This window comes from Cyanistes caeruleus, chromosome 12 (genome assembly GCF_971803275.1).
Source record: "Cyanistes caeruleus chromosome 12, bCyaCae1.hap1.1, whole genome shotgun sequence".
NCBI classification, from domain to species: Eukaryota; Metazoa; Chordata; class Aves; order Passeriformes; family Paridae; genus Cyanistes; species Cyanistes caeruleus.
Window position 1 is genome coordinate 20,635,079 of NC_141712.1, and position 26,829 is coordinate 20,661,907.

The 26,829-nt window shown below is 54.0% G+C and overlaps 1 protein-coding gene across 4 annotated transcripts in view; it reads right to left on the reverse strand.

The window, feature by feature from the left end:
- Positions 1 to 1,014: 1,014 nt before the first annotated feature.
- Positions 1,015 to 26,829, reverse strand: part of ANKRD11 (ankyrin repeat domain 11) — a 127,835-nt gene continuing 102,020 nt past the window's right edge. For all 4 annotated transcript variants that reach the window (XM_086847947.1, XM_023934453.2, XM_086847950.1 and 1 more), the window contains 10 exons: positions 25,893 to 26,031; positions 15,976 to 16,146; positions 14,685 to 14,888; positions 12,580 to 12,722; positions 11,767 to 11,914; positions 4,295 to 11,028; positions 3,453 to 3,551; positions 3,218 to 3,361; positions 2,073 to 2,165; positions 1,015 to 1,758 (listed from right to left, as the gene is read on the reverse strand). In XM_086847947.1, the coding sequence (XP_086704073.1) occupies positions 1,573 to 1,758; positions 2,073 to 2,165; positions 3,218 to 3,361; positions 3,453 to 3,551; positions 4,295 to 11,028; positions 11,767 to 11,914; positions 12,580 to 12,722; positions 14,685 to 14,888; positions 15,976 to 16,146; positions 25,893 to 26,031 (8,061 nt within the window). In that variant the 3' untranslated portion in view covers positions 1,015 to 1,572. The remainder of the gene's footprint in view (positions 1,759 to 2,072; positions 2,166 to 3,217; positions 3,362 to 3,452; positions 3,552 to 4,294; positions 11,029 to 11,766; positions 11,915 to 12,579; positions 12,723 to 14,684; positions 14,889 to 15,975; positions 16,147 to 25,892; positions 26,032 to 26,829) is intronic.

Here is a 26,829-nt window from a genome sequence, read left to right on the forward strand (position 1 = left end):
TTTGCTTTCCAAAGTGGCAGCTGAGACACTTGGCCAGCAGGAGCACCTGGAAAACCCAACAGAGGAAGTTTGAGATCCCAGAGCTGGCAGTGGGGGCCACCTCTCACTCCTGCCTGGGGCTGGCAGCTGCAGCCGTCAGGAGAGGCTGGGCAGGAGGAAGGAAGGAAGGCACAGAGGTCTTGGAAAGGCACTGGGATCTGCCTCCAGCTGCATCCCTGAGCTGCTGAGTGAGGACCGAGCTTGCCCGGATCCAGACTCTGCAACCCGAAAACAGCTTCTCCTGCTCAGTCACCCTGGGGGCAGTGAAGTCACCAGCGCAGGAGGGTCCCCTCTCCTCATGACCCACCCCTGGAGGGTTCCAATCCCACTGCACACAAAGGAAAGGAAAAGAGACAGTGATGTGTAAAATCACAGAACAGCTTGGGTTGGAAGGGACCTCAAAGCTCATCTTGCTCCAGCCCCTGCCATGGGCAGCTGATCTGGGACACTTTTTCCTTTGACAGGGAAACTGCTGCCCAGGGTGAACTATAAATACAAAGATAATTTTAATTAATTTATTTATTTCTTTACACATAACTGAAAGTGATGTTACAGTACATAAGTTATTTACAACTGTGCAGTAATGTGTTGCAAAATAAATTATCTAGAAGGCAGCAAAAGTACATTGTTAATGTATATAAAAACTGTACAGCATTTATGGGATACAATTTTTCTTTATATGAGTATTGGCTCTGTAGTGTTTTCAAGTTATGTTCTCAGAAAGAGAAACGAAATGCCCAAGATTAAAGGAAAAAATATATAAACCACGTGGATTTTACTCCATTAAAAACACAGTTGGCAAAGTCCTTTCTCTGCGTCGCCGTCTCCCCGGCCGTGCCGCCCCGGCGTCTCCTCTGCCCGTCCCCAGCGGTGGCAGCGGCTGCTGTGGGGCCACCGGCACATCCCGGAGCTGTCCCCGCTCCGGAGCCGCCGCTGCCCAACGTGGACACACTGTCCTTTTGTTTCTAATTGTTGTTTGTTTTTTTTTGTGATTTTTTTTTTTTTTGTAGTATTTTTTTTGTTTTGTTTTTTTTTAGACATACCCATGATGGAACGAGAAACTCAAACACCCCCTCCCCTCCCTCCCCCCATGGTTTCCTACTGCAGCTTCTCCAAGAGGAGATCCGGTGGAAAACAGAGAGCTGGAAATCACGGTGTTCACAAGTACATGGTTCACGTGGTTGCTGGCCCCGCTCAGCAGCTTCTGCAACACACACACGGTGTCCTTGGCCTCCTCCCTCCGCGCCTCGGCCAGTCCCGGGGCCGCTGAGCGCCCGCTGCCCGCGCTGCCCGGAGCCTCCCCGCCCGGCCCGCTGCCCCGCGGAGCCGCGCCAGTCCGGAAGCGAGGGACACGTCGTGAAGAAAGTGCAATTATTTTTTCTTATTGTTTTGTTTTCTGCCGATAGCTGCTTCCTCCTCCTCTGACCAGGGATTCATCAGCAAGCGGTTAAGGGTGAATGTGAGCTCGACCGCCCGACCTCGGAGCGCTCCCGTCCTTGCCAGTGTTCAGTGATGTCTCCTGGGGTGGAACTGTCATGCCGGCAAGAGCACAAAGTCATCGTTCACGTCGACCATTGGCACATAGAACGAGGGCACCTCGTTCACGCAGAGGGATTTGTGCCCCGCGGGGTCCAGCTCCTGCACCTTCAGCTGCCACTCCATCCTCTGCACCGCGTTCAGGGCGGCTGCTTCGTGTTGCTGTCGCATGAGCAGGCACGTCTGGGTTGGGAAACAACAGCGGGACGTGAGGGCTGAGTGGCAGGCCCAGGCAGGGGACAGACACACAGTGGGCACAGTGTTAAATGCAGCAAGGGATGCCACACACAGGACACCCGGCTTTGGAACTTCTGCTGAGCCCAGCTCCAGCAGGAGCCCAGACAAAGTTTGGGTCCGAAAGGCCTCGTCATCCACTCCCATGCAACACCACCCTGGCAATCTCTGGCCACCCACTCTGTGCTGGGAACCACTAAGGCAGCTGCCTCAACCCTCCTGGAATGTCCCTGCCCGGAGCACGGGGCTCCCACAGCTCTCACCTTCATCCGGTCGTACTTGTCATCCACGTCCTGCAGCCAGGAAATGAACTGTCGCGCGTTGAAACGGTCTCTGACCGATTTGTTTTCATCTCCCTAAGGACAGCCAAGGGAGGGGCACGGGATTAGTTTTGTACTTTAGGCAGTTACAGGTCTCACAGGCCATATTCAGGCCCCTCACACTCCTCAGAACTGCGGTGCCTGCAGGGAGGGAGGACGCACATCACTGCTGCCAGCTGCTCCTGCAGCCCCCTCCAGGGATTCAGCCTCAGATGGGGATGTTCCCATGTGCACACACTCCCTGCTTCTCCTTGTTTTGCAGGGGATCTGTCCATGTCAGCCCATCACAGCACCTGCAGCTCTCTGCCTCCTCCAGCTCACACCAGGAGAGCAGCAGCACAGACACTCGGCTGGGAAATGCCGACGGATAAATCAGAGCTCCTGGATCAATACGGAGCTCGCTAATAAATCCCAGGATCCTGTCCCTGCCCAGGATCTCTCCTGCAATGCAGCAGTGTAAGGTTTCTCTTCCCTTCCTTCCACAGGAAGAGACACCCCGGAGTGCAGCAGAGGAAACCTTTCCAGTGTGCAGAGGATCCTGACCAAGAAGGATGGAGGTCCCAAGAGTCACTGATAAAGCTGAGCCATCTCTGCCTCTAACAGATGTGAACTCCCTGTATCCCACATTCTTGGATCTATTTCCTCCTCTGGCACACATGTGGGAACTCAGGCAGATTAGGCAAATGATGTTCCAAGCCATAGAATAGTTTGTACTGGAAGGCATCTTAAAGCCCATCTCATTCCACCTCCTGCCATGGGACACCTTCCACTGTCCCAGCTTGCTCCAAAAAGCATCCAACCTGGTCTTGGACGCTTCCAGGGATGGAGCAGCCACAAGTTCTGTGGGCACCCTGTGCCAGGGCCTCCCCACCCTCACAGGGAACAATTCCTTCCCAATATCCCACCTAACCCTGTCCTCTGGGGGAGGTGACATCCTGCACCCATGTGCTGTGGTGGGTGACCTGAGCAAGGAGAGCATCAGTAACTCCTGCCTCCACCCTTCCCTCCATCCCTCCAGAAAAGCCCATCTCCCTCAGGGTCTCGCGGAGCCCCTGAGACATTTCCTCACCGCTGAGCCAGGCACTGACCTGATTTTCCAGAGGCATGTTGTACACCTCAGAGTCCAGCAGCATGGTGCAGGCACTGAAGGGCACGGCCTGGTTGGCAATGGTCCTCGCTGCCCGGCAGTGCACCCTCAGGATCTCCTGCTCACAGGAGACGATGAGCTTCTCCTGAAGAAGAGCGGAGCAGTGAGTGTGGCAGCCTCAGCCTTGCCAGCAGGGGAAATTTGGGGCCTGCTGCCCAGCTGGAGTGTCCCCTTACCCGCTCGATGCTGTGCTGCAGCCGCAGTTTCCCCCTCACAGCCTCCTGCTGCTTGAAGAGCTCCTTGAGTGGCTCCGCGAGCGACGGCGGCGGCGCGATCTGCGGGCACAGGCACAGGTGAGAGCAGGACCTCTGTGGGGCACTGCCCAGGGGCTCCCCCAGAATGTGTGCTGGCCACAGAGGGAGCAGGGACATCCCATGGGGGGCCTATGGAGACTGGGGAGAAGCTCTGCCAAGGACAAGGTCCTGCCAGTGCTCAGACTCAGGGAGGGCAAGAACAAGCAGAGCCTGACCCGCCCTCGTGCTTCAGGGCAGGGTGTGCAGCGAGGAATGGAGTCTGGTCACACTGACCCTTCTCCTCCAGCCTGGATTCACCTGCAGCACCAAGTTTATTGAGGCATTTGTATTAGTGAGGCTGCTCCTGCAGCAGTGAAATGCTGACCCCAGTGTCAAGGCAAAGAGCAGAGCTTGGGAAAATGATGGCAGGAGTTTAGAGCCATCTTTTTCCCGTGCTCCAGGTTCATTATCCTGTTACTACACTGCTGCAGGAGCAGTTTTACCTTCCAGCCTCAAATCCAGTGGATTCTTACAAACTTTGCCCTAAACCCTGACCAAACCTCTGGTCCCTCAGCACAGCCCAAGGTCTTCTCTGCAAAAATGCAACAACTCAGGGGCTGTGTTTACCACACAGCCAGGCAGTTACCCAGGCTCAGGTTTGGTGTCATGTTCTAAAGGCAGGTTGGGCACTGCAAGGTGGTCACAGGGCAAGGGGGATAACTTGGATGTGTTTGTAACAGTGAGGGGGGAACAGCTCCCGAGGCTGAAGAGAGAAGGCGACTCACCACTGGAATATGGAGCTTGCTTAGGGGTTTGCCATCCAACAGGTAGGAGCCCGTGTAGGTGACATACTCAGCGTAGCACTGCGGAGCTTGGGGAGTAATGTAGCACAGGATTTTCCGCTTCTCCTCAATCTTCTTCCTGATCTGGAGGTACTCGAAGTAGGGGTTGGACCTGTCGCTGTGGTAAGGTTCGATGTCGTCCAGTTTGATGGCATCGACGATAGCTGCCAGTGTCTGCTGGATCATCTCCCTCGTCTGCTGGGTGGACGTGTTGATCTGCTGCTGCAGCTGCTGGTTGGAGCGCTGGAAGCGGCGCTTCCGCGGGTGCTGAGCCTGGGAATCGTCCTCCTCCGTGACGCGGCCTTTGGCACGCGTGACGGGCGCAGAGACGGGAGGAAATTCCTTCTCGGATGCGGCGGCGTTCTGCTTGTTTTGGTTGGCGAGCATCTGAGCCCGGTTCCTGGTAATCCGCTGAGGAATCTCTTCTATTTTGGGTGGTTTGGGAGTTTCTGCTACTGGTTTTTGTACTGGTTCAACAATTTCTGCTTGAGCGCTGGCGGGAGGCGTGTCCCCCTGGGATGGCGGGGCCTGGCTCCCAGCACGGGCCGTGGCACTGTCCTGTGGAACACCGGCCTCGGAGCCGGCCACGGGCACGGGACAGGGCTGGGAGCTGCCCTCTGCCACCCCACCAGCCGATGACAGCTCCTCGTGCACGGCCTCCACCTCTTTGCTCTCCGCCTGCGCGGGCTCGGACGGGGTCTGCTGGAAAACCTGCGCCTCCGAGTCCTCCGCTGCCTTCTCCTCAGCTGCGTTCAGCGCTTCCGAGGCTGCTTCTTGTGCTGCCACTTCTGCTTTCTGCTCCTCTGCTGGTGGCTCCGTGTCCGTGGGCAGGGTGGCCGCTGCCTGGCTGGCCGGCGGCTCCTCCGGCTCACCGGACGCTATCACAGACACGCCGCCTTTGATGATGCCAGCGCTCGGTTCTGAAGCTGCTGCTGGGCTTTCCTCCACCGCTTCCGCCTCGGTCACCTCCGTCTCCGCAACGTCCTTAGGCTGGAGTGGCAGCTCTGGGAGCGAGAAGGGGCCGAGGTCCAACTCATCCTCGGTGTTGGTGAAGGGGTCGGGCCACGTCACCGCCTCCTCCGCGTTCGCAGGTGCTGCGTTGCTGTTCTCCAAATAGTTGTTTTCTGGTGCGGCGACAACTTCGGCCTGAGGTTCTGCTGGCACACACGGGGGCTCTGGAGGGATCTCTGGCGCTTCTTCTGAAAGAGGCTTGCAGTTGTTGAAGAAGGTGTCTAACCTAGTAGGGGACATGTATGGAGCTTGCTCTTCGGCATTTGCAATTTCTCCTGGAACTGCTTCCTCAGGCTCCTCCTTGACTTCCTCCAGCCTCGGTTCCGACACTGACAGAGGGTATGAGATGGGAGAAACGGGGTAGGAAGTCTCTGTGGGAATGAAGGCTACCGGCGCGGGATGAATCGGCTCTAGGGAGCAGAGCGGAGGTTTAGGGGACTCGGAAAACCTCTGTGGAGATTTCATCAGAAGCTCCGAGCCCATGGACCAGGTGACAGAGTGCTCTGCGGGGTTGCCCATCAGGCTGGGAGGAATGGCGGTGTCCGGGTTTCGGGAAGGAGGGTTATCCCAGTCTATGTTGTTTTGTTCGGGCATTCCCGAACTAAAATGGTTCTCCTCGATGGGTGGTAGGTAGGTGGATTCTGGTGGCATGATGGAGGCAGTGGCTTGCTGCTCCTCTGTGGTATCCAAGGGCATGCCAATGTCGGGGGGAAGAGCACTTTCCACTGAAGGAGCCAGCAACTCATCCCTGTGTGAAGGGGAGGATTTTGCTTGTAAACCAGAGAAGACACTTTCAGGCGACTGGGCGACCCCGCTGACGGCTCCCGGCGCGCAGTGCAAAGCTTCCACTTTGGGTGAGGAAACTCCGTAATCTGGGGAATAATACCCAGGAGATAAACACTGGAACTTCTCAGCAGGAACAGAGGGAACAGAGGGAACTTTCTCATCCCCTGTATGTGGCCCTGGAGAATCATAATTTGATGTTGCTGGGACACTTTGCTGTCTGTAAAACTTATCTCCAACACTGAATTCCTCTTCAGGCGCCCTCCTGATATCCACTGAGATGGAACGGTAGAGGTTTGAGGAGGGTATGGTGCGAGTTGGGGTCTGACTGGGGTTCTCGGGGAGCCCGCTGGAAACGTTGGTGTATCTGTCGAAGAAGGAAGGAGAGCAGGCGTTCATGGACATGGTGGAGATGGGCAGCGAGTGCTGAGAGTCCGCGCACTCGAACATCAGGTCCGTGTAGTCCTCGTTGCTGCACGATGGAGTCCTGGGTGTCTGCATCACCTCCTCGTAGCTCGGGCAGGACACGACGGATGCCGGGGTCGGGACGCCCGTGGGCCGGTTCTGATCTGGCCTGGGAGATGCTGGGAGGATCTCCTTCAGCTGAGGACCCGTGATCCAGTCCTTGGAGTCTGTCCCCACAGCAGGCTGTGCCTTGTTTTCCGGTGACAGAATAGGAGTCAGGGGACCCAACTCCTTGAGTTTCTTGTCCTTGAGCTGCGTGTCCAGTGTTAGCGGCTTCTTGGTCGGCAGATCCAGGCTCCTCTTGCGCACATCCTCCGAGCTTTTAAGTTTGTCCTTTAACTTGGGGTCTCCAGACCTGTGTCTCATTTTCTCCATCTGCTTCATTCTCTCCTTGTGCCTTTTGTGGCGCTCCTCGATCTCCAGGTCTTTCTGGCTCAGCATCCTCTCAAAGCTGGTCATCATCAAATCACCGTCTCCCAGAAGTTTCTCCCGTGGCCTGGCGTCCTTCTTGCCACTGTCTTTGGAAAGGGTTATTTTTTCATTCCCGTTGCTGATTTTTATGGACTCTGATTTGTCTTTGTCTTGATTCTCCTTAAGCTTCTCCTTCAGTTTGGTTTCACCGAATTTGAGGTTGTCCTCCTTGGACTTATCTTTAAAGGTGGTAACTTGAGGCCCATCCTTATCTTTGAGTGTTGACTTTGGCTCATCTTTGTGATGTTTAAAGAAACCATCTGTGTGTTTGTCCCTATGCTTTTCCTTTTCCTCCTTCCATTTTTCCTTGTGTTTATCCCGCTTCTTTTTCTCTTTAGCTGTGCTGATGGTGCTGGAACCATACGTCTTTTCTTTCTCTGCCTTCTTTGACAGTTCTCTTTCAGAATCATTTTTATCCTTCTTTTCAGAAAATAAGTAATCAATGCTCTTCTCCGGTTCCTCATCAGCGTCTGCCTTCATGTTGTAGGAAGAGCCAAAAGCCTCCCCATCCACAGAGAAATCCTTTTCATAATGAGTGGAATCCTTTCTGCTGCTGGAGTCCTTGAATTCTTCTGATTTTTCCTTTTTCTCTGTCTTCTCTTTCTTTGCTTTTTCTTTTTCATGACTTTTCTTCGAGGAAGATGAGGAATGTCGGTGCCTCTCCTTCTCCTTGAGCTTGTCCTGAAGGCAGGGTAAAGGGAGAGAGTCCTTAAACTTTTCTTCAGCGGCATCAGTCAGAGAGAGGTTAGAAGACTCGAAGAGGCTGGTGAGTCCTGGCTCTTGCCCTCTGTCGGTGAAGCTGTCAGAGGAGATCTCGCTGATTTTGTCATTGGAGTCATCCCTGTAGTCGTTCAGAGCCTCCTCCTCCAGTTTCTCCAGCAGGCTCTTCTCTGACTCCCCTCCTTTTGAAGACTTCTTCTCTTTGGAATGCTCCTTGTCTGGCTTCTCCTTATGTTTGCTTTTCACCTTGTCGTCACTGGTGTGTTTCTTCTCAACCTTTTCTGGGAGCTTTTGCTTGTTTTTCTTCTCCTGAGTGGAATCTATGGACATTCTTTCCTTCCTGTCCTTGTACTTCTCACTGGAGTCTTTATCTTTCTTCTCTTTGTGTTTCTCAAAGGAACTCTTCTCCTTCTTCTCCTTTCCCCCTTCTGATGTTCCTTTGTCCTTTTTCTTCTCCTTGGACTCCTTATCCTTCTGTTTCTCCGAGTGCTGCCGGTCGGACGAGTACTTGCGGTGCTTGTCGGGGTACAGCTCCTTCTCGGCCGCCGCGCCGTCGTCCTTGTCCTGCAGGCTGTCCAGGCGATGCATCTCGCTGCCGGCCGAGTCGCCGACCTTGAACCCACTCAGGCTGTAATCGTCCCTCTCGTCCTCGCTCTCATCCGTGAAGATGTCAGCGATGCTGTACCAGCTCTTCTCCTTGCCTTTTTTCTCATCCTTCTTCTCAGAGAAATCGTCTCTGTCTGTGGAAAAGTTTTTCTCTTTCTTCTCCTTCACCTGGTCAAAAGAACTCTTCCTCTCCTTGTCTTTGCTGTGAAGATCCTTGTACTTCTCCTTGGTTTCTTTCTTCTCTTTGAAACTCTTCTCTAGTTCTTTGTCCTTCAGGATTTTCTCTGGAGCAGCTTTTTCATTTTTCTCCTTATCGCCCTCTTTGGATTTTTCCTTGTATTTTTCTGGCTTCACTTTTTCTTTTTTTTCTTTATCAGGAGCATCTTTCTTCTCCTTTTCCTTCCCAGAATGGTGCCTCTCCCAACTCTCCAGGGTTTTCCCACTGAACTCAGGGTCAGACTTATCCTTGAAGAAAGTTTCACAGCCATACTCCTTGAAGTCATCTCGATAGGGCTCCTCCTGCTTCGTCTTGGGATCTTTTCGCTCTTTAGAGCCGTCAGAGGAATCTTTTCTGTCTTTGTTGGTTTCACCTGTGTCTTTTTCTTTCCGCTCCTTGCCAGTCTCCACAGAATCCTTCCTTTTCTTATCCTTTTCAGGCAAATAACTGGGAGTAACTTTGTGTCTGTCTGTTTGGTCCTTTTTCTTCTCGGAGCTTTTCTCCACGTAATCCCTCTCCTTCTTCTTTAAGAAAGAGTCCTTTTCATTCCGCTTCTCGTTGTACTCCTTCTTCTCTTTAATTTTATTTTCCTTTTTCTTGTCTTTAATTTCCTCTTTCACGGGTTCTATGATTAGTTTTGCCACGGTGTCATTTTTAATCTCCCTGAAATCCGTTATTGGAGAATCCCAGCTGTCCTCACCCTTGAAATCGAAGGATGAATCAGAGGACAAGTCTGAAAACCACCTCTCCTGCTGATCGTCCGAAAGGCTGAACTTCGTGTCCTCGCTTTCGGCAAACTGAGTTTTGTTATTGAACTCATCAAACCCAGACTCGTCCCTGTAAAGTTTTTCTTTTTTGCATTTCTCCTTCTCTTCCTTGAAGGATTTTTCTTTCTCTAGCTTAGAAACCTTCTCCTCCTTCAGCTCATTCTTCTTCTCAGATTTGGACTGCTTGTCCTTTGACTTCTTCTTTCTCTCCTCCTTGTGTATTCTTGGCTTCTCCTCCTTGGGAGATTTCTCCTTGACAGGTTTCTCTTTTTCTGATTTACTCAATCCTTCTCTGAAGGATTTGCTCAGGTCTTTACTACCATCTTTGATTTTTCTTAACGATTTTTCCTCTTTTGAGGATTTTCCAGTCTCATCTTTAAACAACCACTCCTTCTCCTCTGTTTTACCTTTGGGGAGCTTTTCCTCCTTCTTACCATGTTCCCGATCGTGCTTTAACACTTTCAACTTGTTTTCGACTGGATTTTCTGTCTCTACTATCAAGCCTTTCTCAGGCTTTTGTTTAGAGTCCTCAAACTCAAAAGAAAATGTTTTGATTATTTTAATGTCTTGGCTGATGGGACACTGTCCCTTCTCCTTGTTTTTATGTTTGTGTTTTGTTTTATGCTTTTTAACAACCTTGCCCTCCTTGTCCAGCTTTGGAATTGCTCCATCCACATTGCTATGGAATGAATTCTTTTTCTCAGAAACAGTGTTGTGGGGGGTGTTTTTCTTTTTGTGCTCTGGTTTCTTCCTGACTGGCTTTAGTGACTCTAAGCTCGAGTCCTCGGACGAGTAGTCTGACTCGCTCGTCAGCCTCGTCCTGGTGGAGTCCGATAGGGAACTGACGTCTGACCAAGCTGGAGAAGATATGGTTTTCCAATTGTCCGTCCTCCAGTGCTTGGAGTGCTGTTCTGTAAGATTGGGATTATGTTTCTGGGAGGCTAAACTCCCATGTGAAGAGGTCGATGAGGCAGACAGAGAGTTAAACAAGGAGGATTCCTTTAGCACTAGCCTTGAGTCCTTTACACAGCTAGAGCTCTGTAGAGAGTCTCTATCATCCTCCTCACTCTCCACGTTTTCACTCTCTGATTCAGAGGAACAAAACTTGTCATTTTTTTTGCCAAACCGAACCTCTTTGCTTTTTGTCTCCTTCTTCCGCTTCTTTTTTACTTTGCTTTTCTCCTTGGGTGCCTTGGTGCTGGCAGGCTCCCGAATTTTGCTGCTGGGCAATATGGAGTGGGTGGAGAGGCGCAGCTTCTCCCCCGTGCCCACGGCCACGCTGGTCTCCTCCTCGTCCGAGCTGTCCGACAGGATGCGGTGGGCAGCTTTCTTTGGTGTAATTGTGTTATTTTTAGTATAAGTTTTCACTTCCATTTTGGGTATGGAAATGAAACTGTTTGCTTTAGTCTCTTTCCTGTAATCCTTTTTCAGCAAATGTTTGTCATCGACCGGCGGGACCCGGTCCTGCTCATCATCCTCATCGAATTCATACTCATCCTTCACCGGGGTGATGGTTTTGGGGGGCTCCTGGGCCTTGGGCTTGTGCTTCAAACCCTTCTCAAACTCTGAGTCTGTGTTATTGCCATCAACGGAGCTGGAGGGAGCGAAGGAAGGGGCATCCTCCTCTTCTGAGGTCTCTGCAGAGAGAGAAGAACAGCGAGTCAAGGACTGCCACGGATTCTGGGGAGGGACCATCACTGGTCTCCTCCACACACCAACCCCTGCAAACAGCCCTGGTGCCCTTTGGCCTCACCCAGCCTTTGCAAGTTGGTAGCCAACAGCTCAGAATGCCAGGCTGGGGGATCTTTTTGGAAGGAAGCTTCTCCAGCTCCAACCTGCATGGGGTGCTCCTCAAAATACCATCCTGGGGGTATCATGAGAACTTTGGAACAGGGTTCCACTGCACACAGTGTAGGTCAAGGCTCCCAATAGACTGAAAACTCTAATTTGCACTAATTAAAACCTGCAGAATGTCCCACTCTGGTGGCACTGGTGGAAGAGACTCTAGCAGGGACAGCCTGGAAGGAGAAGCTGAAACACCACTGCTGGGACAGCTGAAGGACAGGAACACAGGGCAAACCTCGTCCTCTCCACCGGAATTACCCACCTTCCAAAGGTAAGACATCCATTTACCTGCAACTGGCTTGCAATCCTACATCCCAACCGCACCAGGGAAGTGATCTCAATGCTGGCTTCTGGGGCAAACAGCCCCCCAAGCTAAAGCTGGTGGTTATGCTGTCTGAATTTGGGTTACAGCTACAGGTGGGCTCCTGCCCATGACAGCATCTGACCAGAGTCTAACTTCACTGTCCTCTTAAGGTCTCTGTGTTAGCTGCAGGCCACAGCTGTCACAGCCACAGAAAGGCCAGTCTCACCTGTGGAGCTCTCCTCGCTGGAGGGGTACGTGGTCTTCCCCAGGAGCAGGTTCACCATGGTGGGAGAATTCGCTACTTTTAAAGGTGTCTCGCCCTTCCTGTTGCTTTGATGAGGATTCCCTCCATAATGCAACAACAATTTCACCACCTGAAAAGAGAAACTGAGGCTTGAAGATGCTCAGAATGTTTTGATTCCAGGGGTTTTTTTTGCATGATTTTCATACATAACTGAAAGAGTCCTGTCTTCAGGACATGCCTTGTGGTACTAACATAAGGGAGAAGTCCCAGCAACATTCCCAGGGAAGTGGTGGAATCACCATGCCTGGAAGCGTTCAAAAAACATTCAGGGACAGGGTTTAGTGGTACACTGGCAGCATCAGGTTAATGGTTGGGCTCGATGATTGTGGAGGTCTTTCCCAACCCTAATGATCCTGGGCAGGAAAGAAGGGGGAAGAACAAAGCCCAAAATCATACTCTTGTCCCAATTCCAGAAGAATGAACCATCCCCTGTGCACCAACTAAAACACTCAACAGCCCTGAGACAGGGAAATTCACACAATCAGGGAATATCTTAGGCTGGAAGGGACCTTCAAGCCCATCCCATGTCACCCCCTGCCACGGACAAGGACACCTTCCACTAACCCAAGCTGCTCCAAGCCCTGTCCAGCCTGGCCTTGAACACAAATTCCTGCCCGCTCCATGGGAAATGAGACAAAAATACCCAGAATCTCTGTGTTTTCACAGTGGGCTGCTCGAAGCACAAGTTTCCAGAAGAGCCATTTAAAGCACAGCAGTGAATCCCAGCACCCCGACCTTGAAGTGGCCGTTGTTGGCCGCGTCGTGCAGGGGGGTGTCATCGTCCAGCCCCTTGGTGTTCACCTCGGCGCCCGCCGCCAGCAGCTGCTTGGCCACGTCGTAGTAGCCCCGGTTGCAGGCCTCGTGCAGCGCCGTCCAGCCTGCAAGGACAGGGACACTCAGGACACGGCCTCAGTGACACTGGGACACAGGGAGAGCCTGCAGGCTCAGCGTGCTCAGGGCTGTGTGCTCATGGCTGAGCTGTTTGCCCCGATCCCCAGGAAGGATCCTGTGGCTCTGGCCTGCTACTCCTGCCAGGCAGTCATAGAAACAATCCCACTTCTCTCTCTGGTCATACCGTGTGCTACAGTCAAAGCATCTGCCAGGCCTGACACAGCCACTGGAAATGCAAAGTTTTATATGGGAAATGAGGAGAATTGCTGATGTCATGTGAAAGGCAGGTCTTAAATCCATTCCCCTTTATACCATCATAAAATGGTTTGGCTTGGAAGGGATCTTAAAGCTCATCCAGTCCCACCCCCAGCCATGGGCAGGGACTCCTTCCACTATCCCAGGTTGCTCCAAGTCCCCTCCAATCTGGCCTTCAATGCTTCCAGCAATGGGGCAGCCACAGCTTCTCTGAGCAACCTGTGCCAGGGCCTTCCCACCCTCACAGAGAAGAATTTCTTCCCAATATCCCATCTTGGCCATTCCCTCTTGTTCTGCCACTCCATGATCCTGTGAAACATCCCTCTCCAGCCCTGTCTCAAGCTCCTTTAGGTTTGGTTTTAGGTTCCAATCCCTCTGTAAGGGAAAGCCTGGTGCCCAGATCAGGTTTGAGCTCAGAGCTGCAGAAAGGGCTCGAGACAGCCCCACACAGATTTTCTGTGTGCTCTCCAAACACAGCAACACCAGCCTGGGCTCGGGGGGAAACCAAACAGCAACGTCTCCACAGTAACGGCAGCTCCAGCTCTCAAACAAATCTCTGAAGAGCACAGAACAAAATATTTTATCGTGTTCAAACAGACTATTTTTAAGCAGAGCCTGTTTTGAAGTTTCCCAGCGCGGCTGCTCCGGTGTTTTGCTGATAGCGCCGTGGGAGCGTGTTCCGTTACCTTCACTTGGAGCCTTTGGAGGGGGCACCTGTGCCCGGAATTAATCACAACTGATACTTCAGTCTGGCACTGGGATTAATCATACGGGTGGAGGAACAGCCACAGCTATTTATAGCCCCAAAATCATGAGAAGAGAACAGCAAAGAGCAAAGTCAAGCTCTCGGACGTGCTGGAGAAAGGCTGATCCAGCCCCACCGAACGGCACCTTCATCACCCCTTCACCAGCATCCCATGGCTGCCTCCTCCTGCCAGGACTCAGGGCTGCTCCCATCTCATCCCACCCTAAGCAGGAGCTTGGCAGTGCTGCTGAGGAGGAGGAGGTGGAGGTGGTACTACTCCTGAGCTGAGGGTCAGGATGGTCAACAACTCCTCCAGCTTGGGTGCCTAACCTTGCCCTTCGCATTCCCTCCCCATCAGCAGCACCCCCACATTCAGTCCTTAAAAACAACTCAGGCATCAGCCCCCCAACTCCAGAGCGATGACTTCACAAACCCACTCTCAGCAGTATTTCTGTACACATAATTCCTTCTATTTTAAGTGAAAACAGAGCTAAACCAGCCCACCTCCCTTTGCGAATCCCCCTCCAGACTTCCAACACAGCAACCCCGTGGAAGGGCAGATGGAAATGGTCTGGAGTGGTCTGGTCAGTTTTGGTGTGCGGAGCTACCACAGCTCCAGGGATTCTCTGGATCCTTCCCAGGCCAGCTTCACCACCTCAAGCAGACTGCACAGCCTGGGAATTCTGCTCCCAAGCTCCATCAAAAAAACTGATGCTTTGGGGGATTTTTTATGTGGCTTCTTGTTCTTGTTTTGCTTTCTTGGTTTTTTTTTCTAAAGGGCAAAAAGACTTTTTCGTCTTCAAAGAGCAAAATCACAATTTTTGGCAAATCCCCTCTTTCCAAGGCGCAACCCATGTTAGAAACAAACTACTTTTTCTGCTGAGAATCCCTCTTGGAGGTGAAACATGCAACCAGGTGGGGAAAAAAGTTGGGATTCCTGGGCTGTTACCTGCAAAGTCCTTCACATTGACATCTGCACCCTCGATGATGAGCTCCTTGATGCGCCGGGCGTCCCCGCGGATGGCAGCGCGATGCAGCCGAGTCTCTCCTCGCTCGTTTCTCTTATTTACTTTATCTTTGGTTTTGGAGGCAGAGTTGGGAGTTCCCTTCTGACAAACTGTAGACTGAGAGGGATGCTTTGGTGTTGTGTCAACTGCAGGGAGGAGAGAAACAGCGTCAGGAGCTGCCATTCCAGGGAACTCCTAAAGCCCTTAGAGGGAGCTCGCGCATCACGTTTCAACTCGGCTCTTCCCAAAATATTCACCACAAGGCAGCAAGAGGCGACCCAAGCTCTGGAGTGGATGTGAACAGAGCAGCCTGTGTGTGTCCCACGGAGATGGGAATCACGGGCTGCCAGACCCACTGGAGAGCTGCAGTCCTGGCAAACCCTGTGGGCAATCCCGTGATCCGGGAGCAGACAATGCAGCTCCTTACCCTCAAACCTCAATTCCCGAGGGAAGCGGCCTTTTACCAAGCACATGTGAGGTCTGATGGCCTTGGGAGGAGACTGCATTTCCTGGGAGAACTCTGGAATGCTCTGCAGCTTTTTCCCTTTCATTTCTCCCCAATAACAGCAACACAAGCAGCGAGTCTGGTGGTTTTTTGGCTAAAAGCTGCAGTGTTGTGTGTAGGATGCGGATGTGAGCACACGGATAGCACAGAGCCTCCAAAAACCGGGGGGAGGGCACGTTTGCAACAGATAAAAATTACTAGAACACAAAATCCGTGGTAAACACATTCCAGCTGCTCCACACCTCAAGTTACAGCTGTGCTGATTACACATCTTATCCCCTTCCAAGAGAAGAAACATTAAAAACGTACAGAGGATGATATTTTGTCTTTATTTACAATCCTCCTTTACTGAGATAGCCTGAGAGGCCAGTGGGAAACACAAAGCTGAGGTGGAGGAGGCTCCCATGGAACCAAAGCTCCAGCTGAGCAGCCAGGGCGGGCTGGGCTGGGGCTGGATTGGGCCCAAGGGACAGTGGAAAAGGGAAGGGCAGCCAGAGCCACATGTGGATCCCAGTGACACCGTACCTGGAGTCACCTGCAGAGCCCTGTGGGAGCAGTGAGACCCCCAGGGCCCCCCTGCACCATGCCAGGGGTGGCAGCTCAGCCCTGCTGCTGTACCTGAACCTCTGCTGACCCCGGGAGCCGGGAATTCCGGACATTTGGGATCCCCTCGCTGCAGCTCCCACCTGTCTGCCCACCCTTGGGAACAAACTCCTCCCCAGTCTCACCTGGGCTGTTTGCAGACTCTTCTGCTGTCATCTGCATGAGGAGAGCGACTTGCTGGCGCTCGGAGAGCGGGTACCCTGCGCGGATCCCCGAGAGGCCCATGCCGAAGAGCAGGCCAGGCTTCCTGGTGGCGGGCTCCTTTTTAATCCTCTTCCGCTCGGGACCCTGCTTCTCTGTGGGACAAGGACACAGGGACACAAGCCATGAGTGTCATGGTCCTGTCTGGGCACGGGACTGACGGCTCTGGATAGCCTGTGCTGTGTGATGGATCCCTGCACTGGGAGCACTGGCACCTGGAGCAGCCACCCAAGCTCACAGGCTGAGGGTGCAGCTGGGACATGCCCTGCTCCTCCAACAGCCTCCCATTCTCCTCCACCACCCAAGAGCAGCATAGGACAGAGGGAACAGACCCTCTGAGGGGCCACAGCTGGTGCTGCAGCTCCCACCCTGCTCTAGGAGCCTCCAGGATTGCCTGGAGGAGCCCACTCAGACTGACACCATCACAGCACAGATCCAGCTGGAGACACTGAACAGCATCAGCAAAGAGAGAAAGATAACAGGCTGACAGCTCAGGAATGTGGTCATCACACCCATCATCATCATCATCATCATCATCATCATCATCATCATCATCATCAAAACGAGGAGGCTGCAGCCAAACAGGTGTGGGGAGCACCAGCTTGGTCCTCTCCTCCCAAAGTGGCTGCTCCCACCTGGCCCACAGCACCCACCTGCTCTGGTCTTCTGCAACCCTCTAAAAAAATCCCAAATAAACACAAGAGGAAGAAGAAGCCCCAGAAGTGCTTGGATTGTCATCCCAAATCCCAGCCTGACACTTGGTCTCCTAAATCATCCAGTTGTAAAGGCAGCTCCTGAGAGACCAAGAGCAACCACCCCAAACCACAGTCACACAACCATGGGATGGGTGCGTGGGAAGGAACCTCGAAGCTCATCCAGTCCCACCACCATGGGCAGGAACACACCTTCCACTATCCTGGGTAGCTCCAAGCCCTGTCCAGCCTGGCCTGGGACACTCCCAGGGATGGAGCAGCTCCGCTGGACAACCTGGAGGTGCCTCAGTACCTTCACCATAACAGAGAGCAGCAATCCTGCAGCGTCTCCCAGCTCTGTCACGCTCCATGTGGGTCAGGGGCACGCGGCCAGCGGGACGGAGCCTGTGGTGCCTCCGCACAAAGTCCAGCGGGTCAGGTGGAACCGCCAGGGGACGGGGTCACACGCGGCCACCAGACTGTGCACCACAGCACAGATTTCCTCCTTCACCCACCAAACTGCAGCCCAGCAAAGGGCTCTGGCAGACGAGGGCAGCAGCGTGTGGGGACGTTCTGCTCCTGCCGCTCGCAGCTCCGCGCCTGAGGCACAGCCGGATCCAGAAACCTTCTCTGGGCACAGTGCACAGAGCTGCCAACCTCTGCTGCTCAGGGCCACCTGGAGCAGGTGATTCCCATCCAGCCCTGCTCCTGGGATCCTGTACATTTAAGAAAGAACTGTTCCAGGGAGCCAGAGAGCAACAGCCACCCCTCTTCAAAGTGCTCTGCTCATTGCCCAGAGCAGCTGTGGCTGCCCCTGCATCCCTGGAAGTGCCCAAGGCCGGGCTGGACAGGGCTTGTAGCACCCTGGGCTAGTGGGAGGTATCCCTGCCATGGCAGGGGTGGAATGGACGAGCTTTAATGTCCTTCCCAACCCAAACCATGATTCTATGAAATGCAAGCCCTGGAAACATGTCTGCATTGAAAGCGAATCCCAGTCTACTCTGAAACCACATTTTGGTCATCCTGGCAGCTGTAACAGAGCTGGAAGATGAAATCAGATCCCAGGACGGATTTTTAATGGCTTAAAATAAAATTAAATCCAGTGTGCTTACGGGAAGACAACTTTGTCGGGGTGGCTCCAGGAGCCACGCTGCTGCACTGTGTCTCCTGCCAGGGGACACAAGGACACCTGATCCATGTGTGCAGCACCTCCCTGCTCCTCCTGAGACTCTGAGCTGCTGCTCCAAGCTGTAAACCCTGCTCAGCCAGGCCTGGCTTCCCCCAGCCCTGGTCACATCCAGCCATGCCCCAAAGCCAGGCATGAAGACACTCAAGGGGTCACATCTTGGCTGGTGCCACCAAGCAGAGTCCCTGAAGTACATGATGCCCAGGCCTGCTCTGCACGTACGGAGCCACAATTAGAATGGGAACATTTTCATTAATATCCCTTGGCTGCTGCAGGTTGTCAGCACGAGCCTGGGATTTGCAGAAATTGATTATCAAGTTCAAAACGAAACCCCCTAAACTCCTATTCATTCTGCAGTTGCAGAAATTTCCTCCTCCACAGAACATTTAACATTACAAAGCATGTGATCAACAAGATAAAAATAAATTGGAAAGCGGCTGCCGTGTTCTCGCTCGCTATGGGGAGGCAGCCGAGGACTCGGGCTCGTGCTTCCTGCTGGGAAGGGCTCAAGGCCAGCTGGATGGGACCTGGAGCAACCTGGTGTGACAGCCTACCCTAAAGGTCCAGTGGAAGGTGCACCTGCCCGTGGTAAGGGTTGGAGATGAGCTTTAAGCTCAATTCCAACCCAAACCATTCCATGATTCCACGGCTCCAGTGCTGGCACCCTGGTGTGGGCAGCGGGGCAGCCCCTGGCTCCCTGCACGGCAAAATCCTCAGGTAATGTGGAGGGACCACATAAGGAAGATCCTTAATTGGGTCTGAAACATAAGCAGAGGATGGAGACAGAGCTGCTCCCATCATCATCCAGCTCCCATGCTGAGCCTCAGCAGGGTGAGAGCCCTGCCTGGCGCTGGGCTGGCTCTCCCAGCCCTGGCTGGTCCCAGAATCACAGAGCTGCACGTGTGTTATTCCAGCACAGAGGATTTTACTCAGAGTCAGATTTGCAGCAGATTTAAAGGTGTCCCTGCACAGAGATCTCAGCTCTCCTGCCGGCTGCTCCTGTGCCTCCAATTAACCGCGCCTCTGGAGCACCTTGCAGCAGCAGCATGGAGAGGCTCATGGAGAGAAACTCTCCCAGTGTTACCCACCTCAGCTGACAGAAAAAAACCTTATTTGACACTAAAACCCCTTCAGCAAGCACAAACCCCAGAGCTAGGGGGGTGTGCAGGCAGGGAGCCCTCAGTGCCAGCAGGACTGTGCACACAGATCCCAGTGGGAGGAGGACCACGGCAGCCCACGGATGCTCCATGAGCCCGGGATGAGCCACACCTCCATGCAGCTATTTTTAAAGCAGCTTGTTTGCTGCTTGCTTCAGCCCTTCTGCAAACCTCCCGAGCATCAGCCCTGGTTTAATTCGGGGATCCTGCTCGGCTCTTCCCTCACGCTGACGCCAGCAGGAACCGCGTGCGCAGGCTTAAAGGGGAAAGCAGGAGCTGAGCCGGGAACTGCTCCTGCCTTTCCTCACGCCGAGCCCGAGAGGCTGCAAAGGCCGAGCAGGAGCACATTCCCAGGACAAAGGGGCTTCGGCATCAGCTTCAGGGTGGTTCTCGTGCCCACACGAGCAGCGCAGCAATGGGGAGCACAAATCCAGAGCTGCTGGAAGCGCCTCAGCAGCTCCATAGGGATCCCAGGGCAGACTGAGAGGGGTTCAGCGCTGCTGGGCCGGCTCTGTGTGCAGACACAGGCTGAGCCCAGCCCCAGCTGAAAGGCAGAGGAGCAGGAGGAGAGCAGGGCGGCGCTGGAAAACCTCTCGGAGGCTTGTCCAACGCACGGCGAGGCGCTGGCAGGTGGTGGGGACGCCGGAGCTGCGCGGCTCCCCGCTCCCCACGCACACCCTGTAATGCAGAAAGCATCTGCTCCCACTGCTGGGCATGACAACACACGCACGGAACGTGGAACCCTGAGGAGAAATACCGTTCCCAAAGCAGCGGCTCGTGCCCCACGGCTCGGCCACACCGAGCTCAGCGGCCAGAGGGGCCTGGCGAGCGCTGCCTGCCGAGCCAGCAGGACCAGGAGATCAATAGGAATAAATTAGAGCGGCACAGACAGCAACAGAGACTGCACTGCACCCCCGGGAGAGCGCGCGGGCTGCGCTCCCCCCAGCCCGGCCCAGCCTGCGTAAGAGTGACTCATTCCTGCTGCAGAACTTGGAGGGCATAAAACCTTTCGGAGCATGTCGGCTGAAAGCAGCGGAGAGCAGGTCCAGCCCGGCACCGCGGCCTGAGGATGCGCTGCCAGGCTCACAGGGCACCTGCAGGGTGTGGCCGTGACTCTGGAGGTGAAAGGCTGACGGTCCCACCACGAGCCGGGGCTCTGGGGCACTCCAGAACAGAAGGACAAGCAGGCTGAGGGGAAGGCTGCAGGTGGCAGGAGCGGCATGGAATGGGAAGCAGCACCACGGCACAGGTGGACAAACAAGACAGGGCAGCAGGACAGGCCAGAGCACCCGGTGGTGAAGAGCTCAGAGGAGGGGGAGCAGGAGACCCCTGGAATGCAGAGGAACATGGCTCAGGCTGGGGGGACACTCTGGCACCAGGGGCCAACAGACCAGGGGCACAGCCAGGAGGTGCTCTGCTTTATCAACCTAGTGCCAAAAAGGAAAACAAGATGAAAAGCAAGGCCTGCCTTGACAGAAGGCACCCTGAGTTGCTCCCATAGCGTGGGGAGATCATTCCCACCTGAAGGATGGAGAACCAGAGCCAGAGCCTCATCCCACACTGCTGGAAAGGGTGATGGAGACCTTGGCTGCAAGTCAGGAGTGGAGAAAAGGTGCCAGCAGGAGGAACAAGCCCCTTTATAACCATGTCAGATCACTGTGTGCAGCTGAGCCCACCATCCCCAGTGCTCAGCTGGGCTCCCTGGGGATGAGGATCTGCAAGGCCCAACCCCACTGGCTGCAGTATTTTAAAATATAATTTGACTAGAGAGGTTTAATGCCGTGTGACAGCCTGAAGTCCAAATCCAGGTGTTCTCCCTACACTTGTAGGCCAGACCCCACAGCTGTGCCCTGATGTGTAAAAGCAGCTCCTTCCCAGAGTGGCCACTGGCTCCCAACATGCCGTGAGAGCAACCCAGAGGCTTCATCACAAACAACAATCTCCATGTTAAAAGTGAGTTATTCAGAGCAAAACCAATTTTGAAGTCCAGGCCGTTCATTTCCCACGAAATAGAAAGAGCTGGAGGAGGGAGGACGGGGGAGGAAGGCTCTGGCCAGCCCTCCCCTCCCGGAGCTGGGGCCAGGACACTCTGCAGACAGCGCTGATAAAAGCTCTTGTATTAAGGAAAAAGCCATCATTGATAGATTTTTGGTTCACAGAGACACAGCACACTGCAACCTCTCCCTCTGCATGTTAAGGAGGTGATGAGGGGGGAGGAGGGAGATTTATGGCAGCTCCCGTCATAAAACGACCTGGTTTTCTGCGCAGCCCTTCCCAGATGGCTGCTGCACACGGGGAGTTTCTCAGGGTGATCTGAAGGCTGGTGTGTGCCAGGATCTCCACACTGTACCGGCATTATGGAGCCCAGCTAGGAAGGGAGAAGCTCTCACATTCACTCTCTCCCTGGTTGCTAGGTGAGAACAGTTTCTTACTATTTTAGTAAAAGGATTGAAATGACAGAAGCAAAGAAAGCCCCGCTGCAGCGCGGCCCCTCCAAGCCCCCAGCTGCACACACCGGAGCGCAGCCGGGCTCAGGGAACGGCACCAGCACCACTGTGGGATGCAGATGCCTTTTTTAATAAGCCAGCAATTTGCTTCTCACGGATTCCCTCGCCAGCCTTGCCGACCTGGGACTAACGAGCCCGTTCCCATGCCGTGTCGCTCCAAACGCTCCAGCATTAGGCAAGCAGCAGCCGGCTCCGGGAGAGGATGGTTTGGGTCAGCTGATTCATCAAGCATTTTCTAACCTACTAATTAGCGTCACGTAACAACCTCGGGGGATTAGAGAGAAGGAGTTTGAAGCTCCAAGGCCAGCTCCTGCCAACCACATTCAGGCTGGCCCTCGTCCACCACAGCACCTCTCTGGCTGGCCACAAGTGCCCGGAATCAGCCCTGGGCACCAGGAGAGCCCTTGGAGCCCAGAAAGGTTGATATGCACAGACCAGCTTGGAGAACTGCTGGGGGTTTCTCTCTCCCTTACTCCTCCAAGAGCACTCAGGGAAGGAGATGGACACAGAGGAAGAGAGCTGGACAAAGAGGAAGGGACTGGAAGACACATGGAGGGAGTTGGGTGCACAGGGAGGGAGCAGGACCCCAGGAAGGCAGTGGGACCCCAAGGAGAGACCCCAACACTGAGGGGACCACCAGCTTTGACCCAGCCTCGCTCAGGCCTTCCCAGCTCCCAGGGAGAGCTGTCAGAGGCCAAAATTATCTCAGCATGCTGCGAGATTTGTATGGAGCCCCAACTCTCCCTGCTGATGACTAAAGGCCTGGAAACAACAGCTGCACCTCAAGCCAAGGGACTCAAGTGCCAGCGTGACATCCAGCTACGGAAACCGTCCGCAGGAGGAGAGGGCACGCGGAATTCTGCGCTCCGTGCGCCTCACAGCTGCTCCCCAGCAGCGCTACCTGCCCCAGTCTGCAGAGAGGGAGCTGCTGGTGCTGATCCATCCCGTCCCAGCCCGAGGCAGGTGGGGAGTGCCCGGCCCCACGCCGGCAGTCTGGTGCCGTTGAGTCAGCCGTGACTCAGCTCGGCGCCGCAGCCACGGCACCGCTGCGCCAGCTGCCCGTGCCCACCTCTCCTGCCAGGTGCCTTCCCAGCAGGACCACTCCCCTCTCCCTGCTCGCTCTCTGTGTGTTTGTTAACACCACAATTATCCAATATTCCTGGGTCTGCAGCCCCCTCCCGGAGCGGCACACGGCCGAGGAGCCGCGCGGAGCCTCGCGCGCTGCTGGAATTGCTGGGAGAAAAGCTGGCTGTGCTCGTTTGGAGGCTGCCAGGCAGCACGTAGGCTCTGGGCAGCGCCTGTGGATGTGGGGAGATGCCACATGAGGGAAGGAGAAGGAAGAAGGAGAAGTCTGAGGCACAGAGATGCTGCTCCCACAGTGCTGGAGCTGTAACATGCACAGTCTGGAGGCTCACGGCTCAATGCCATTTTTTTTTTTTATTTTTTTTTTTTTTTTTCTCCTAAAGACAGTTTATTTAGTTAACTCTGAGGAACCCAAGAGGCAGAATTGTTGCTCTAGAAACCATTTTGAGAAAGATTATTTTAAAAGATTTAGCTCTGAACCAACTGTACCCAAACGTGGCTCAGCACAGTGCTGGCCAGTAGTGCCTCTGGGAGCCCACACCACAGAATCCTGCAATGCTTTAGGAGGGAAGGGACCTTAAAGCTCATCTTGTCTCATCCCCTGCCACGGTGGGGGTCACCTTCCACTATCCCAGAGTGCTCCAAACCTTGTCCAACCTGGCCTTGGACACTTCCATGGATGGGGAAACCACAGTTTCTCCAGGCACCTCTGCTAGGGCCTCCCCACCCTCACAGGAAGGAATTCCTTCCCAACATCCATCTGCCCCCCAGCCATCCTGCAGCACCAGCTGCTGCCCCACACCTGGCCAGGGAGGGTTTTGCTGCCCTTCCACGGGAGACAAACCCACCTCTGATGTTTCTCACCCCACATATGGAGCCCCTACGTCAAGGCTGAGCCAGAGCCATGCGGGAAAAAAGCAACACACACCGTGCTAAGGAAAATGAGTCACTGAACACATCAGGATGAGGATCCACGCTATTGTTTAAACACTTGAAAAGGAGAAAAATACCCCACTAGAGGCAAAGAGAGAGCTCTGCTAGCTCCCACGTCCCTACAGCTGAATTCCACGTGGCTGTGGAACATCCTGGCACACCCCCTCATGCACACCCAGCAGCCCATGGACAGCCTGGGAAGCAGGACCACGTTACATAAACCACCTGGGGTCAGCCAGCAGCGATGGTGCAATCCCGCTTCTCCGAGGGCTGGGAGCAAAGCTGAGGAGCAGAACAAGCAGCAGCAGCAGCCTCCCCCTCCTGCAGGAACACGGGGTGGGTGCACGGCAGCCTTTGCTCCGGACAAAAGCCTGTCCCACGTGTCACACCTGTGTCCTCTGCCAGGTGCCACTGATGGCACAGACTTGGGGGGACCCCTCCACCCCAGAACGTGCAGCTTCTGAGCACCACAAACATGTCTGTACCTGCCTCCACCTCCAGCCAGGCCAAGGACCAGACAGGCCTGAAACAGCCACACTGGGGTGGTGCAAGAGCAGAGCAAGGTGCCAGGAAGTCCTTTCCTATCACTAAGTCTTTTCCCGTCTCCAGCAGCTGATTCCTGGAGTAAAGGATGTCAGGGAAGACAAACAGGCTCCTGCTAAGCACTGGTCTGACCATGCACATTGACCTGCAGCTCCCTGCTGGGATCTCCAGCCCAGAGTCACTCCCTCCCCAGTCCCCACCAAACAGGTTGTTGAGACTCGCCTGCACCTCCCATACACCTTGCCAGAGTTTGTCTTTAAATGTGTCTCTGAGTGCCATGAGCCCCTCCGGGTCTCCTCTGGGGCTGCTGCTACCCCTCAGCTCACCCACTTCCTCAGGAAGGATGAGCTCTGGAGAGGAAGGGGAAGAGCTCTGCAGAGGAAGGAGAAGATGAGATAAGAGTCACACGGCTGCAGAAAGCACAGGGCTAACGGGGGAGCCCCTGAGCAGGGGATTCTCATGGGCTGCTGCTCTCACTCAGCAGCCACAGCCTCTCCCAGCAGCTCTCTCTGCCCTCCTCTGCATTTGGTTTCCTTCTGGCTGCTGCCAGTGCAAACATTTCCAACATCTCTGAGGCCAGAGAGAGACTGGAGCCCTGGGAAAAGCAGATCCCTGTCGTGACGTTCCAGCTGTCACGAGGGTCAGACAGCCCTGCAGCGAGTTCAGGCTTCAGCTCTCAGCCCCGTACTGAACATGGCACAAACACCCTTGACAAAGAACAGCTCCAGCTCTGCTTCATCAGCTTTGCCTGGCCCCAGCCACCCCCACAAGGTGACACCCCAAGGGACACACCACAGCAACCCCAAACCTTGCAATCAGCCAACACGTTTAAGAGAATTAATGAGCGTTTGGAAACGTTCTCCCCAGCCAGGGAGTTCAGGAACACAAACCCATGGGAACACTGGACACGTCTCTGCCGAGTGTCCTGCCTGTGGAACAGCTCTCCCTGCTGCAGGGGCACTCCTGGCCCTTCCTGACCTGCCCTCCTGAAGCAGAGGAGACACATCCCACATCAGCTCACCTCCCAGGCTCCCCACAGAGCACCACCAAGTACACCCCTTGTACCATTTCCAAGCACAATCCCAATTTTTAACCTGTTTTTATCTCTTTACACAATCACTGAGCTTTACCTGACTGGAACAATTTCCAAATGCACATTTCCTAGGAATGTACAGTAAGGACCACACAAACTCCTGTCCAGAAACCCACAGCTCAGCCCCTTACAACCAAAAAAGACCATTTTCTCCATGCCAGAACTTTGTGACAGCACTTCCCAATTGCTAACAAATCCAACAGCCCATCCAGGAGCCTCATGCACCAGCCACTCTCCTGCTACAAGACTGACCTGCTTGACCAGATTCTACTTGCTGATTTTCTTTTAAAGACTACTGAGCTTTATTCCCTTGTTTTCCAGATTCTCACATGCAGCTCTCCACAGCCTGTCCCAGCCACAGTTCCTGAACTGGGATAGTTAGAAACAAGGAGAACAGGCAAGACCTGAAGGAAGGGAGTCTCCTCACACAGCCATGGCTTGCTCCACCTAAAAACATCACTAAGAAGAGATGTGCACATGTGGAGCAGAGCAGTTATCCAGCCCCTTGTCCACGCGCTTCTTCCTTCAATTAAGAAATACAGGGAGTCTGAAACACTTCCACATGGATTGGCTGCACACTGGACACTGTGTGCTCCCCAGCAGCCCCAACAGTCAGGGTTTGAGGGTGGAATGTGGCATTTCTGTACCTGTATCCGAGTCTTTTTGATCTCCATTTGTTCCGACAGTGAAAGGCAGCTTGCGTTTGGTCGCTCGCTCTTTCACCTCTTTGCCGCCATCACTCCGGTCCAACTTCGGAGTCTTGGTTAGAGAAACTTTATCTTTATCCTGGAAAAAAAAAGAGACCAAGGTCAACAAGAGCCTTCTCCAGACTGTGCTCACCTGATTCCCCAAATCCTGCACTGGCCTCATAGAAAATCCCTTCCCTTTCTGCTGTGGATTTTCAGCATCAGGGTTTGCCAACACAGCCTCCACCAAGATACAAAGCTCGACCAGAGAAGAGCCAGGCCAATCAAGGCAGCTGTGTGGTGCCAAATTCCAACCAATTCATGTGAAAATGAAGCCAACACTTTTCGTGAGGCTGAGGATGCACCCAGCTGCGGGCACTGAGGGAAGGCAGGCTGGGATGGAGGAATCTGAGGATTTCCAAACGCAGCCACACCACAAGAACCATTCCTGCTTTCTATCAGTCCTGCTTGTTTGGGCTGGTTTGGATTTTAATGTGAAACAGAAATGCTGCAAACTGCTCAGAGAGCAGGGAGAGATTTTGAATGAACATTCCAAGCAAAAATTACAGATATTGAGACAGGTGAGATTTTTCACATGACCAGGGAGAGCTGGCTCCCAGCTCAAACTCCAGGAGTCCAGTGTGCTGGGAATGCACAGCCCGAGGTCACGCCCTGTGTTTTTGCATGTGAGGACCAGGATTATTTTCAGTGAGCAGTTCTGGACTGACCACTGTGCCCCTGCCTGAACAACAAGGGCAGCACAAGCCCCTTTGTCACAGATCTGAGTTCAACAACCCAGCAAAACCCAGACTCTGCGCTTGGGAGGCAGAGTGAGATTAAACACAAGAACCTCAGTACACGGAATCGTGCCAGAGAGTGGCTGGAAGCTCAGAGGAGC